General features: G+C 41.7%; 1 protein-coding gene across 1 annotated transcript in view; it reads right to left on the bottom strand.

Annotated features, from left to right (window-relative positions):
• Positions 1 to 14,890, bottom strand: part of LOC121868646 (collagen alpha-5(IV) chain-like) — an 80,640-nt gene extending 65,750 nt beyond the window's left edge. Inside the window, exons 1-2 of the mRNA XM_042369481.1 lie at positions 14,859 to 14,890; positions 13,535 to 13,749 (exon numbers count right to left, since the gene is read on the bottom strand). Of these exons, the coding sequence (XP_042225415.1) occupies positions 13,535 to 13,749; positions 14,859 to 14,890 (247 nt within the window). The remainder of the gene's footprint in view (positions 1 to 13,534; positions 13,750 to 14,858) is intronic.
• Between the last annotated feature and the right edge of the window lie 110 nt (positions 14,891 to 15,000).

Raw genomic sequence — 15,000 nt, 5'->3', positions numbered from 1 at the left:
GGGTGCAGGTGTGGGGGGTACAGGTGTGGGGGTTCAGGTAGGTATAGTGGTACGGTCTGGGGGTACAGGTGTGGGGGGGTACAGGTGTGGGGTGGGGTGTGGGGAACAGGTGTGGAGTACAAGTGTAGGGTTACAGGTGTGGGGTACAGGTGTGGTGGTACAGGTGTGAGGTACAAGTGTGGGGTACAGGTGTGGGGTTCAGGTATAGTAGTACAAGTCTGGGGTACAGGTGTGGGGGTACAGGTTGGGCTGGGGTAGAGGTGTGGGGAACAGGTGTGGAGTACAAGTGTAGGGTTACAGGTGTGGGGTACAGGTGTGGTGGTTTTAGTGTGGGGCACAGGTGTGGGGTACAGGTGTGGGGTTCAGGTATAGTGGTACAAGTCTGGGGAGTACAGGTGTGGGGGTACAGGTGTGGGGTGGGGGTGTGGGGAACAGGTGCTGGAGTACAAGTGTAGGAGTTACAGGTGTGGGGGTACAGGTGTGGTGTGGTACACACCAGGTGTAGGGTACAAGTGTGGGGGGTACAGGTGTGAGGTGCAGGTGTGGGGTACAGGTGTGGTGGTACAGGTGTGGTGGTACCCAGGTGTGGGGTACAAGGTGTGGGGTACAGGTGTGGGGGTACAGGTGTAGGGGTACAGGTGTGTGGGGGAACAGGTGTGAGGGTATAGGTGTAGGGTACAGGTGTGGGGGTACAGGTGTAGGGGTACAGGTGTGGAGGTAATGGTGCTCAGTAAACATATTATTACACCTGAAATACAACAGCTGCACCAACACACCTAATGTAACTAAAATATGATATGTTCCATGGAGTAATTCTTCACCAGGGTTTCATTTTATGCCATAAAGGAAGTATTATTTCCCTAGTATAATATTACACGGAGGAAAATACCAAGTGTGGACGTGTATATATCTGAACACCAAATTAGGAACCAGGAAACACTAGACAGCCAATAAATTTGAAGATGAGGTATTGGGCACTTATTGAGATGGTAGTGGTGAGGGTAGTGGTGGTGGGTCCTACACTGGGTGATGGTAGAGGTGATGGTAGAGGTGATGGTAGTGGTGGTGGGTCCTACACTGGGTGATGGTAGTGGTGATGGTAGTAGTGATGGGTCCTACACTGGGTGATGGTAGTGGTGGTGGGTCCTACACTGGAGTGATGGTAGTGGTGGTGGGTCCTACACTGGGTGATAGTAGTGGTGGTGGGTCCTACACGGGGTGGTGGTAGTGGTGGTGGAGTCCTGGGTGATGGTAGTGGTGGTGGGCCCTACACTGGGTGATGGTAGTGGTGATGGGTCCTACACTGGGTGATGGTAGTGGTGGTGGTGGGCCCTACACTGGGTGATGGTAGTGGTGATGGGTCCTACACTGGGTGATGGTAGTGGTGGTGGTGGGCCCTACACTGGGTGATGGTAGTGGTGATGGGCCCTACACTGGGTGATGGTAGTGGTGGTGGGCCCTACACTGGGTGATGGTAGTGGTGGTGGTGGGCCCTTCACAGCCTCTGCCCCAGAATGCTTTTATTTCCCTCTGATATATAAGGTTGATTTACGACGGAATTCAGCCACTTTTATCCACATCATCCTTGCTCACCGACAGCCACCTCTCATCTTTAAGGCATACAGTATATGTCTGAATTGAGGCTGTGTGTGTGTGTGTGTGTGCGTGTGATATATATACTAATAAAAAGATAAACCAAAAAATTAACATAATCAACTTTCATTATTCTTAAATACTTATTAACGTGTTGGTTATAACAATCATCCTCACCACAACAATCACTAAGGACCAACTGACTACCAATACACAAACAAAACACTAACATACTCTTTCAAAACAAACCAAACGTTCACTGGCGCTTACTTTATATCGTCTAAAACAACACTGAACGCCACTCACCACACTAGTAAGACAATTAGTGGACCTACCAGGCTGATGACACTCGAGTTTGTTTACATCTGGGGAGTGTCAGGAGAGAGGGTGATTATATGCTGTGCTTCTCTGTGTCTTGACGTGGACTGACTGTTACTGACGACTAACGAGGAGGGAAACTAACCAGACCAGGAAAGGTTGGTTTGTAATATCCAATGTTGTGGTTCCTAACTGCTGAATGACGTAGTTTAATGAATAATTTACTTATTTTAAATGACTACCTTTTATCGAGTATTTTAATATATTTTAATTTTGATTTTTTAAACGTCTTAAAGTTTTTATTTAGATCATAGTTTTAATTTATGTTTTTTGGTCATTGCCAGAGGTCACCAGTGTGGCTGTTCTCTGTTATACGTCCTGGATTGTACAGTTACCCCTTAAAGCTCTTGACCTGTTGTCGTTTTCTGTCAATAATTTATGGTTATTACAGATCAGCAGGTAACAAGGGCCAGGTAAGACACGGCGCGAGGAGTTAATTACGTACAGGAATATTCTGACCACCAATGACCTAACAAACTGCCATTACACACGTTTATAACCATCCTCAGCCTATGTATAGTCGACGAACAATATTTCTATATAAAAAATAACTTTGATCGTGTATTAGAAACATACAAATTGATAGGTTTTCTTTTATGGATTCTACCATCTTGAAAATCTAGGTGTTAACAGTGAAACAATAACAATAACAAACAGATGGTATATATATATTTGTGTGTGTGTGTGTGTGTGTGTGTGTGTGTGTGTGTGTGTATGTGTGTGTGTGTGTACAAACATTCGCACCAGTTAATAAATCTCACTTTACCTGAATTGTTTATAAATGGTGTTTACTGTGTGTCCCCCCAAGAGAGCAACACACACCAAGGCTCTTTCCCTCCCAACAGCAGGAACAGGTGAGAGTCTTGTAGTATCCATTAACTCCACTTCAGGTGATTTACTGCCTAGACACCAACTTCATTATGGAGTTATGGGTTGAGTTAAGGGTTTTATCTCTGTATTAAAGGGGATGTTAACTTAAAAGATTGATATATTTAACAGGGGAAAGTTGTCTCAGGTGTGATGTAGAGGAGATGCACTGGGAAGAGTATAGGAGAGAGAGAGAGAGAGAGAGAGAGAGAGAGAGAGAGAGAGAGAGAGAGAGAGAGACAGACAGACAGACAGACAGGCAGACAGAAAGAGTGAGAGAGACAAAGACAGATACAATTTACGAGGGCAGTAGAAGGCTCCATATAATATACTGAAACAGACTCTGGTTTATTGTCTCTGTTGGATTTATATTCTACCTCTCTCTCTCTCTCTCTCTCTCCCTTTGTCTTTATATATTTGATCTTTGTCTTTACGCCTCTCTCTCTCTCTCTATCTCTCTCTCTCTCTCTTCTGTATCTAAATGTTTGTTCACTCTTCCCAGCGATGATGAGGAGGAGGTTGTTTATTTACTGGCTGTGAGAGACGGAGGGACTACAGGGTGAGAAGAGAAGAGAAGAGAAGAGAAGAGAAGAGAAGAGAAGAGAAGAGAAGAGAAGAGAAGAGAAGAGAAGAGAAGAGAAGAGAAGAGAGGAGAGGAGAAGAGTAAGCTCGTTAGTATCACGTTGCCCTAAGTGGACTTTCAGTGTGAAATTTAAGATGGCGTCTGGGAAGAAATTAAGCTTCGGTATGCATCTTGTGAGTTAACCTTCCCTGCTAACTCTTTAATAGTGTTGGCAGTTGAAGAGAACTTTATTAAGGAGAACTTAATCTTCTCCGCTATATAGCTTAATACTTAGAGAGAATTATTTATCGGTGTGATGGCCTTCTCTCTCTCACACACACCCACACCCACACACACACACACACCCACACACACACACACACACACACACACACACACACACACACACACACACACACACACACACAACCTCTTGAGTCATGAGTGTAAAAGCTTTCTCATCTCAGGTGATGTAATGAAGTGAATCCCTAGACAGAACAAGATAAAACCTATGAATTCTTTGACTCAGTTTTCCCCCACATGAGGAACACCATTGATTAAAGAATTGTATTTGTCTGTCGAGGGAGAGAAAAATAGGTCGAGTGTTATTGTTTTTCCTTCATTGTTTATTTATTAGTCTTTTTAATTTTCAAGGTGTCGAGTACAGGTGTGAACGAGTTACAGGTGAGATAGACACAGGTTAATGACTTCCTTTGGTTTTGTTATGTTGATTAATTCATCTCGAGCTTTTATTGTTTTTAACCTAACCTAACCTAACCTAACCTAACCTAACCTTTAAGAGTTATTTAATAGATAAAAACATATTTACCATGAATATACAAAAGACAGATAAACACTATGTAAACATTATTAGTGTTTATGTATATCAAAAAATTCTGTGATTTTAGGAATAAGATAAAAACAAAATAAAGAATATAGATTTGGAAGATGCACACGAGGAAGAGGAAGAGGAAGAACAAGAAGAAGAGGAAGAACAAGAGGAAGAGGAAGAACAAGAGCAAGAGGAAGAGGAAGAACAAGAAGAAGAGGAAGAAAAAGAGGAAGAGGAAGAACAAGAGGAGGAGGAAGAACAAGACCAAGAGGAAGAGGAAGAACAAGAGGAAGAGGAAGAACAAGAGGAAGAGGAAGAACAAGACAAGAGGAAGAGGAAGAACGAGGAAGAGGAAGAGGAAGAACAAGAGGAAGAACAAGACCAAGAGGAAGAACAAGAGGAAGAACAAGAGGAAGAGGAAGAATAAGAGAAAGAGGAAGAACAAGACCAAGAGGAAGAACAAGAGGAAGAACAAGAGGAAGAACAAGAGGAAGAGGATGAACAAGAGGAAGAGGAACAACAAGAAGAACAACAAGAGGAAGAGGAAAGCGGACACACACATACACACTTGAGACTCATAATTAAAGCACAGCGCCCGTGAAGCCCCACCACTCCCAAATTCTAATTAATTAAGCGTGATCAGGACTTATACGTCTGCGGCGGTCGGGAGCAGAACCTGGATTGAAAATGAGAGTCGGTGAGAGGAAAGAGAGAGAGAGAAGAGGGGGGTGTAGGGCAGACCAAGGTGGGCACAGGGGGTGGTGGGTGAGGGAGGGAGCGGGTAGAGGGTAAAGGAACAGGTGAGGTGATGAATCATTGCAACACTGTCGTAATGATTGACACCTGGAGGGGAACAATATGATAAACTAAACAAAATAATAATAATGAATAACAAACTCATTAAATGACTACATGTAATTATAAGATAAATGTTTCTAATTTTTACACGAATGAAAATTTATCCAGAATATCGTTGTCATAATTTAGTCGTTATTATTATTTACCAGAGGTCGTATATAAAGCAATTGTTCAAAGTTACTAACTGCCCTATGGTAATAACACCTGACTCATCTAAACATCTTCAGGAGGCATCACAGACCAGGTAAAAAAAAAAAAAAAAAAAATTTGTAAATCAGTGAGACATTTCTTGAAGATTCACTGTATCGAAATCCCTCAATCTGAATGAACCGGATCCCGAACCCTTCCGTCTTGAGCTCCATTGAATCCGATCTCTTTAAATACTTTGGAACCGGAGGAGGAACACGATTCAGTATCTCTTGTTAATGTTCTTAGGTTATAACACCTGACTCATCTAAACATCTTCAGGAGGCATCACAGACCAGGTAAAAAAAAAAAAAAAAAAAATTTGTAAATCAGTGAGACATTTCTTGAAGATTCACTGTATCGAAATCCCTCAATCTGAATGAACCGGATCCCGAACCCTTCCGTCTTGAGCTCCATTGAATCCGATCTCTTTAAATACTTTGGAACCGGAGGAGGAACACGATTCAGTATCTCTTGTTAATGTTCTTGTTAGGTTATGGATACCTTGGAGACGTCACGAGGCCAGTGTGTGTCCTCGTGGTGGTGACATTATGAAGCAGCGAGAGAGAGAGACCCCCCCCCACCATTCTCAAGCTTCACGTATGTTAATCAGTTCTCTCATGTGAGGTTTCATTTAGAGCTGTGGCCCAACTTTCGTAGATACTGATGATGGATATTGTCATTTACTTCATTGGTTAATCAATTTAGCTGTGGCCCAACTTTCGTAGATACTGATGATGGATATTGTCATTTACTTCATTGGTTAATCAATCTCTCTCTCGTTGTGTGTGTGTGTGTGTGTGTCTGTACTTTTATCGGCATTTTTTCCCCAATACACACAAGGGCCTAGATATAAGCTATTAACATCTACCATATACACAAACTACAGTACAGTACATTTAATATTATAGACAATCAGGTCTTTTCTGTAGTCGTGTTGTAAGCGTCTTCTCAACCTAAGCGTTATATTAAACCACTAAACCATAACATTACCTGATATATAACACTTTCATCTTTCTTCAGGTTTATATTAATATACAAAGGGAAAAAATATCAATATACAGTATACTATAAATCACGGTCTTAATTTTCTTGGTAAGTAAATCGTCTGAGTTATTTTCTTCTTTGGTTCGGTTGTCTGATTTTTGGGTAAAGTGGAGGACGCTAAATCAACCAGGACACATGATTTAGTTGTTCCTCCCTTCTCATGTATGTATATTCATGAAGTTTCCTCTCTTGTGAGTCACGGCTGTAATTACTCAGGATTCAACCTGGTTCGTGCTGGTCACTGTGATGCCCCATGTTAGAACCCTCTCCCTCTGTGTGTGTGTGTGTGTGTGTGTGTGTGTGTGTGTGTGTGTGTGTGTGTGTGTCTTTGACCCGTATTAAAGTGTCGTCCCCTTGGTGAATTGGATGGACTGTGATTTAACTCCCAAGTGTAATTAAATATCTGTCTAAAGGGTTGATTCTCGTTAGGTTAGGTTAGGTTAGGTTAGGTTAGGTTAGGTTAGGTTAGGTTAGGTTCGATAACGTTAACTTAGGTACGATACTACGATCATTTTCCTTCAACTTCGAAATTTTGGGCAAATGGAAGGAAAACAAACAACACCAGGACTGAGAGGAAATATGTGTGTGTGTGTGTGTGTGTTTGTTTGTGTGTGTGTGTGTGTGTGTGTGTGTGTTTCTCTGTATATATGTGTGTGTGTTTGTTTGTTTGTGTTATTAAGTCAGCATGTGTGTGTGTTGTACTGTGTTCATAAAATTGGCTTCCTGGGGAATTGTTTGTTTACATCCAGTCAGCTGTTTCGCTCTGCCTCCATCCCTGCAACAAGACTCTCTCTCTCTCTCTCTCTCTCTCTCTCTCTCTCTCTCTCTCTCTCTCTCACCTCCACGAGTGTTTTCCATTAAGTCCCGCTAAAAAAAAAACCCAGTTATTTAATGCCTAGGGACTGTAAATAACGAGACGGTGAGATAATTGCAATAAATACCATTAACATTTAAATATGCAAATGAGGAAGCGCTACCAGAGGAGTGCATTATGGGGTAATATACATACAAATACTTAGTTGATGTCAGTGTAATCAATGGGAATAATGAAGTGAGGAATAGGTATGTGTATGTGTGTGTGTGTGTGTGTGTGTGTGTGTGTGTGTGTGTGTGTGTGTGTGTGTGTGTGTGTGTGTGTGTGTGTGTGTGTGTGTGTATGTGTGTAGTGTGTGTGTGTGTGTGTGTGTGTGTGTGTGTGTGTGTGTGTGTAGTGTAAGTGTAGGTCTTAACAAGTGTAGATGGATTTCATGATGATTATTACAGAGAGAGAGAGAGAGAGAGAGAGAGAAGGAAGGGGGGGGGGGGGTTTAAACTGTAATATGCGACCACTCCTTTAATGAGTGGCTTACACTTTCATCAGTTAATTATTTTCCAAAGAGAACGGTAGCCGGGGAGGAATGGGGGGAGGAGGAGGAAGAGAGGAAGGGGGGAGAGGGGAAGAAGGGGGAGAGGGGAAGAAGGGGAGAGGGGAAGGGGGAAGATACAAGACTACTACTAGATTTAAATTTCTCACTAGACTAATGGACTTTACATGAACTATAAAGAAAAATTAATATTATCTTTCATATATAAGACACAGATAGACTTAGACACCATACTAAGTTATTTTATTCTTAGTTGGCATAAAATAAAAATATACCACGAGAGTTTAATTAGAGTTTAAATAATGTAGAATAGTAGAGGTTAGAAATATATAATAAAGTGGGACTAGTTTATTCCACTAGTCAACCCATCCTTACGTGAGGTTCCTGAAACGAATCGCCTACAGGACTTTGAGACTCTCCTACTGAAAGACTATACCAGAATAGAGGAAAAACTATAAGAGATTTTGAATAATTTATAGCTGACGATTATAAAAAAAAATAACCTTTGAAAAAAATTTAATAGAGCAGAATAAAATAACTGAAAATAGAATAAACCAAAATATGTAATTATTCGTGAATCCTGTAAGTGTGTGAGTGGAAGGAGGAGGAGGAGGGAGGGGAGAAGGAGGAGGAGGAGGAGGAGCAGGAGGAGGGAGGGAGGAGGAGGAGGAGAGGAGGAGGAGGAGTGGAGAGGAGGAGCAGGAGGAGGGGAGGAGGAGGAGGAGCAGGAGGAAAGGAGGAGGAGGAGGAGGAGGAGGAGGAGATAACAGTGCCCAGGTAAACAGGCTGAGACTGCCACCTGTGCCGACTACTATAACAGAAGGACCAGCAGATGCTACCAAGGTCACACACACACACACACACACACACACACACACACACACACACACACACACACACACACACACACACACACACACACACACACACACACACACACACACCGTAGACAAATCAAAGCTCCTCTCTTCCTTCATCATCTCCTATACCTCTGTACTCACCATGATGACATAGTAAGGTAAATATATCAGGCTTTCGTTCACCTTAAACATAACAAATGAAAAGATTATAATTCCAACCTACTTTATACACAATAGTGATGATATATTGCAGAAAATTGTCATCAGCCGATACTAAGAGTCTAAATGCATTTATATTCTCAGTAAGTAGGATTATCTTGTTTAGTGTAGGATGATTGATTTTACTTAGTGTCGCCGATTTGGTGATTAGTAACTACTGAAGTGATATTGTATCTGGTGTAAATAAACTCCGTAATATTGTTATTGTTATCATTGTTATTGTTATTGTTATTATTGTTAGTGTTATTGTTATTATTGTTAGTGTTATTGTTATTGTTCGTGTTATTGTTATTGTTATTGTTATTATTGTTAGTGTTATTGTTATTGTTATTATTGTTATTGTTATTATTGTTAGTGTTATTGTTATTGTTATTGTTCGTGTTATTGTTATCCTTCTCGTCTCTCTTCTCTCCCAGACGTGAAGACACAACAAGACACCTGAGAACAACTCCACTATATAAAACTCACTTGCCTTTTCTCGTTATTTCAACACATCAAAGTAACAAGAATCTACCTAAATTAACACCTACCCAGACGTTACCTGTCACAGAAACATTAAGTCACCTGTCATAAATCTTCCAATATATGTATCACGTATTTTTTTTCAATTTTGTTAATGTTGCAACTTGTGAAAAGGACGAAGAAAATTAACAGCCTTTAACACGAACAAGTCATTAAAACAAACATCTATAACCCTTGGTATTTTGTTGATATTATGGAAGGTAGAATTCAGGAGCAAATTGTGAGGTAACGGGAGATTTAGGCACCATGATTCCCGTGTAATCTATATGTAGTTTCTTATGCCTCTGTACGCCATTACTTCTGGTGTGTGCTGTGGGGCTGTTGAGAGGAGCATGTTTGTTGTAATACATTGATGTTTATCTAATAAGAGAGATTGAAAAAATGTAAGAATGTGAAATATATATACAGTCTTCCTTGAGAACTCTATCATGTTGTCAGGAAAGTTCCCTCAGGATGGTTGAAGATCTGAGTCACTAATGTTAATGAACAACACATTTCAAAATAAATTAATAGATTTATGGTTTCGAAAAAAAATCGGAGACCAAGAGTAACTGATTGCAGGAACTAGGTCAGTTTAGGTTAGGGTAGTTCAGTCGAGGTTAGGTTAGGTTAGGGTAGGGTAGTTCAGTCGAGCTTAGGTTAGGTTAGGTTATGGTAGTTCAGTCGAGCTTAGGTTAGGTTAGGTTAGGTTAGGTTAGGATAGCTTAGGTTAGGTCAGACGAGGTTTAGTGCCTCGCATGAAGGGTTCTAAACACCATCACTTCCTGTGTTAGAGCCTAAAGGTTGATCCTAATGTGCTTTATGACACAGTAGGCTCCCGGTTTCCTCATTTTACAACAAAATATTTTAATTAAAAGATATATGTACATATAATACGTCTAGTTAATATGATGAGTTGAACTTAATACCTGCTTAATTAACCACACACACACACACACACACACACACACACACACAGACACACACACACACACACACACAATAATATCAGTCAATAATACTAATAATAATAAACACACACACACATACACACACACACACACACACAGACACACGCACACACACACACACACACACACACACACACACACACACACACAGCCACACACATTAGACATTGGTTGCTGACACACACACACACACACACACACACACAGCTTAAACCTTATACACCACAGGCTAAACACTCTCGATCATATAAACGACGGATATACACCACCTCTGATCTGCCTCTCTACAGCAAGTTATATAACGATATTCTAAACTTATATAAACTTTTATTATATTTGTGAGCCTAAACACAGGAATTATGGTAACCTAAACATGTGCGCGCGTGTGTGTATGTGTGTGTGTGTATGTGTGTGTATGTGCGTGTGTCTGTGTGTGTGTGTGTGTGTGTGTGTGTGTGTGTACTCTCCTGTGTTCTCGTGTTATTGGTCAGTGAATCATAACCTGACCTACGTGAGATTATTGCCAGTCGAGATATAAAGCGAAGGTTTTAACACACAAGATTATGTCTGGGGGGTTTCAGGTGTATCCCCCCCCCTCCCCCCCAGCGACCAGGTGTGGGTGTCTGGCAACTAACCTGTTAATATTACCTGTTTTATATATAGCTTTAATATCCCAGTAAACGTGAATTACCTTTGGCAGCTGTTAATTTCACCTGTTCTTTATGGGGTAAATCGTCTCGTTTAGATGTGAAATAAACCCAATATGACTGCTAATTCCCGTATCTTTTCTTTTTATTATTATTATTTATCGGTGTAATGAACTACCAAGGGGGAAAAAATCATAGTATATTTTCATTCACTGGGGAATCATGTTACACCTCATGATATTTTGACCCTCCATCCCACCCCTCATAAACTATCAGTAAATGGTCATTGCTGTCACCACACTGAGAGGTATTAATCCACTGAGGGCGTGACAGTATTGACAGCTCACAGTGATCTACGGTGATTATGCACGGATCTCCACTCCTGATCACCATATAATCCTACACTGAATGACGGATTGCATTACCCGGGTCACTGTGCTTGGTATAAGGGAGAGTAATGGGCGGCAGTGATGACGGTCTGGGTTAGTTAGTAAGGAGGATAAGACGTAAAGCCACCCAAACCGCTTGTGGCTGGATGACAAAGCTCCGACCTGCAACACACCGTAATGCTGGGTGTAAGGACCTGGATGAAACACACTGTAACTCCAAACACATATGATACTGCAACACCTAAGGTACCCCCCCAAAAAAAAAAATGTTGTTCAAACCTAAATGACCACAAAGAAGTATTCAATTTATTAGACCAGAAAGACACACAGAGGCGACACCATGAAACCAAAACAAGGGGGGGGGGGGGGGAGGGACAGGGGTGGGGGAGGAGTGAGGCGGGAGGACAGGGGGGTGAGGGGAGGCGATCTTACCTTACCGGAGGACCATTGATCGTTCGGGGAGGGAGGGAGGGGGGGGCACTCCATAATGAACCACCTGTGATGATACACCTTTAGTGAGGTCGAACAGGTGCAGTGAATAGAAGATCTTCGGCAAGCAGTGAGAGATAGTGAGGGAGAGTTAATAGCTTAAGTAAGATAGTGGAGAGTTAATAGCCTTAATGAGATAGTGAGGGAGAGTTAATAGCTTAAGTAAGATAGTGAAGAGTTAATAGCCTTAATGAGATAGTGAGGGAGAGTTAATAGTGTGTATGAGTGTATGTGTGTGTGTATGTGTGTATGTGTGTGTGTGTGTGTGTGTATGTAAGTGTATGTATGTGTGTGTGTATGTAAGTGTGTGTGTGTGTGTGTGTGTGTCCCATATTCCCCCCTATAAGAACACACACGTACACGTCTTTTAATACATAACCGTCCAACGAGCATGACTAATTAGGTAGTCGAGTGTCTTCCAGGGTTCACAATCTTCCAATCACTGAATGGCTAAGGAGGCTGTTGACTATTCCCAATACCAGAGGGCCGAGAGAGGCTGAGAGGTCCTATACGCCCTCACGCCCTCACGCCCTCACGCCCTCACACGCCCTCACGAGTACGTAGGATAATTCTTCATCGTTTATGTATTATGAGGTCCCTCCGCCGCTTACGTTCAGTACACATCTGTTGTCTCATGATTACTCTCACGGTTTTCATTTTTATTACTCTGTTTTTCATCTCTCTCTCTCTCTCTCTCTCTCTCTCTCTCTCTCTCTCTCTCTCTCTCTCTCTCTCTCTCTCTCTCTCTCTCTCTCTCTCTCTCTCTCAATCTAGGTGCAATTACAGGTGATACTCAGTTTACATCCAGTCGTCTCTCGTTGATTGTCTCTCGCAGCGTCCCAACAATATATCAGCCCCATAGAATATATTACCTGTTAATTACACGTCCACAGGTAGCTTATATAACCAACACACCTGTATATATAGAATTTGAAACTTATTATCCATTTTATCTCTAACCTAACCTAACCTAACCAAACTTGACCTTAACCTAACCAAACCTGACCTTAACCTAACCAAACTTGACCTTAACCTAACTTAACCAAACTTGACCTTAACCTAACCTAACCAAACTTGACCTTAACCTAACCAAACTTGACCTTAACCTAACCTAACCTGACCTTAACCTAACCAAACTTGACCTTAACCTAACCTAACCTAACCACTTCTCACAACCTTTTCAACAGCGTTAACTCCTCAACTCTGATTTTTGTGGCGATTCACCTTACGTGGAGTGGCGACGTATGTAGTGGAGAATGTGTTGACTGAATCCTAGTCGTGTTAGCGGTGTGGGGGGGTGGGGAAGGGTGGAGAGGAGGAGGGACGGGGTGGATTATTATTTACGTATTATTTGAATTAATTTATAGCCGCTAATTGAAGTTTATTGAATTGAGAGTACACGCGCTAGTCTAAAGGAATTATTTTAGTTTAATTAGGTAGTTTATTTAATTGATTTGACCTTTATTATTATTATTAGGGTTAGGATTATTGTTGTTGTTGTTGTTGTTGTTGTGGGGTGGGGTGGGTGGGGCGTGGTGGGGAGGGGTGAGGTGAGGTGAGGTGAGGTGAGGTGAGGTGAGGTATCTGGTAGATGATGACGCACCAAGTCGGGGAATTTCCCAGGAGACAGGTAACCGCCCGGAGGAGGAAGAGGGAAGGGAAGTGGCATCTCAGTTCACCTCCTGCCAGAACTAATGAAGGAGGAACCACTTCTTCCTGGGACGGTGAGGAATGATGATGATGATGATGATACAAAGGTTTTCTCATCAACCAAGGTCGTTAAGTGTGAGATCTGGACTACGGTCGTTAAGTGTGAGGTCTAGACTACGGTCGTTAAGTATGAAATCTGGACTACGGTCGTTAAGTGTGAGGTCTAGACTAAGGTCGTTAAGTGTGAGATCTGGACTACGGTCGTTAAGTGTGAGGTCTAGGCTACGGTCGTTAAGTATGAAATCTGGACTACGGTCGTTAAGTGTGAGGTCTGGACTAGGGTCGTTAAGTGTGGAGTCAGTATTATATCATACTTATGTAGGACGCAGGTGGAAGCACAAGTTCACATCACCCTGGATAAAGAAAATATTTATTCCTTATTTTATTTTATTTATTTACTGTTTTCCTTCGTTATGTTCGTCCACATACCACCAGAGGGATTCAACCATACCTAGACACTAACTGACAACAACACTCAGACACTCAATAACCTTCAAGTGGACAGATAAACCCGTGAGGACCAAAAACAAAAATAAAAGTTATATTGTTTAGATAATAGGTTGTGTTGAAGTGCTTGTGATGTGAGAGCGGGGGAGTGAAATATACTAATGGTCTGAGGTGAGATACGGAGACATACTGAATAATATGAAAAGCTTTTGCCATGTTGGAGAAAAATATATAGAACTCAAGGTGTAGTGAAGATGTCGGGGCTCTTGTATACGTCTCAAGAAAATGTACTTTAGAAACACTGAGAAGAATGAGTGTTAAGTAGACCTCAAGGTGTAGTGAAGATGTCGGGGCTCTTGTCTACGTCTCAAGAAAATGTACTTTAGAAACACTGAGAAGAATGAGTGTTAAGTAGACCTCAAGGTGTAGTGAAGATGTCGGGGCTCTTGTATACGTCTCAAGAAAATGTACTTTAGAAACACTGAGAAGAATGAGTGTTAAGATGCTAAGATACAACAGTAAGCAACACACAGACTTCAAACAATACTGTGTTCGTAGTGATTCTTGATCAAGAGAAGAACAATTATTATCTGCCTCAGAGTTGAGTGTTTACGTGTGAGAGTGTTCAGTGGGTAGACAGGCAGTACCAGACCCCCAGACCATCGTATTGGTCTTTATTACACTAGGATGTAAGGACCACTTTACCATGAGGCTGGTCAGACTCACCCTAGGGCATAACATTAGAACAGTGATCCTTATTACACAGATATGTAAGGATCATATTACCCTGAGACTGCTGTAATAATATTAAACTTTACGTGACGACAGCATTAGACTGACCGTTGTAGCTCTGGTTTATTTAAACTTGTTTCATTATAGAGATTTATCCTGGCAGGTGAGGTTAACTTCATGCTGCAGTCATTAGCTTCTGCTCTTACTGACGTGGAAGATATTCTTTCTGTGGCGCCATGATGTATAATGAGTTGTTCTAAAGCTTACGTCCGTGACACTTCTGACTGGCTGTGTCCGTGACACTTCTGACTGGCTGTGTCCGTGACACTTCTGACTGGCTGTGTCCGT

This window comes from Homarus americanus, unplaced genomic scaffold (genome assembly GCF_018991925.1).
Source record: "Homarus americanus isolate GMGI-L3 unplaced genomic scaffold, GMGI_Hamer_2.0 scaffold30535, whole genome shotgun sequence".
Taxonomy (NCBI): Eukaryota; Metazoa; Arthropoda; class Malacostraca; order Decapoda; family Nephropidae; genus Homarus; species Homarus americanus.
This window is presented reverse-complemented; position numbering and strand designations above follow the sequence as displayed.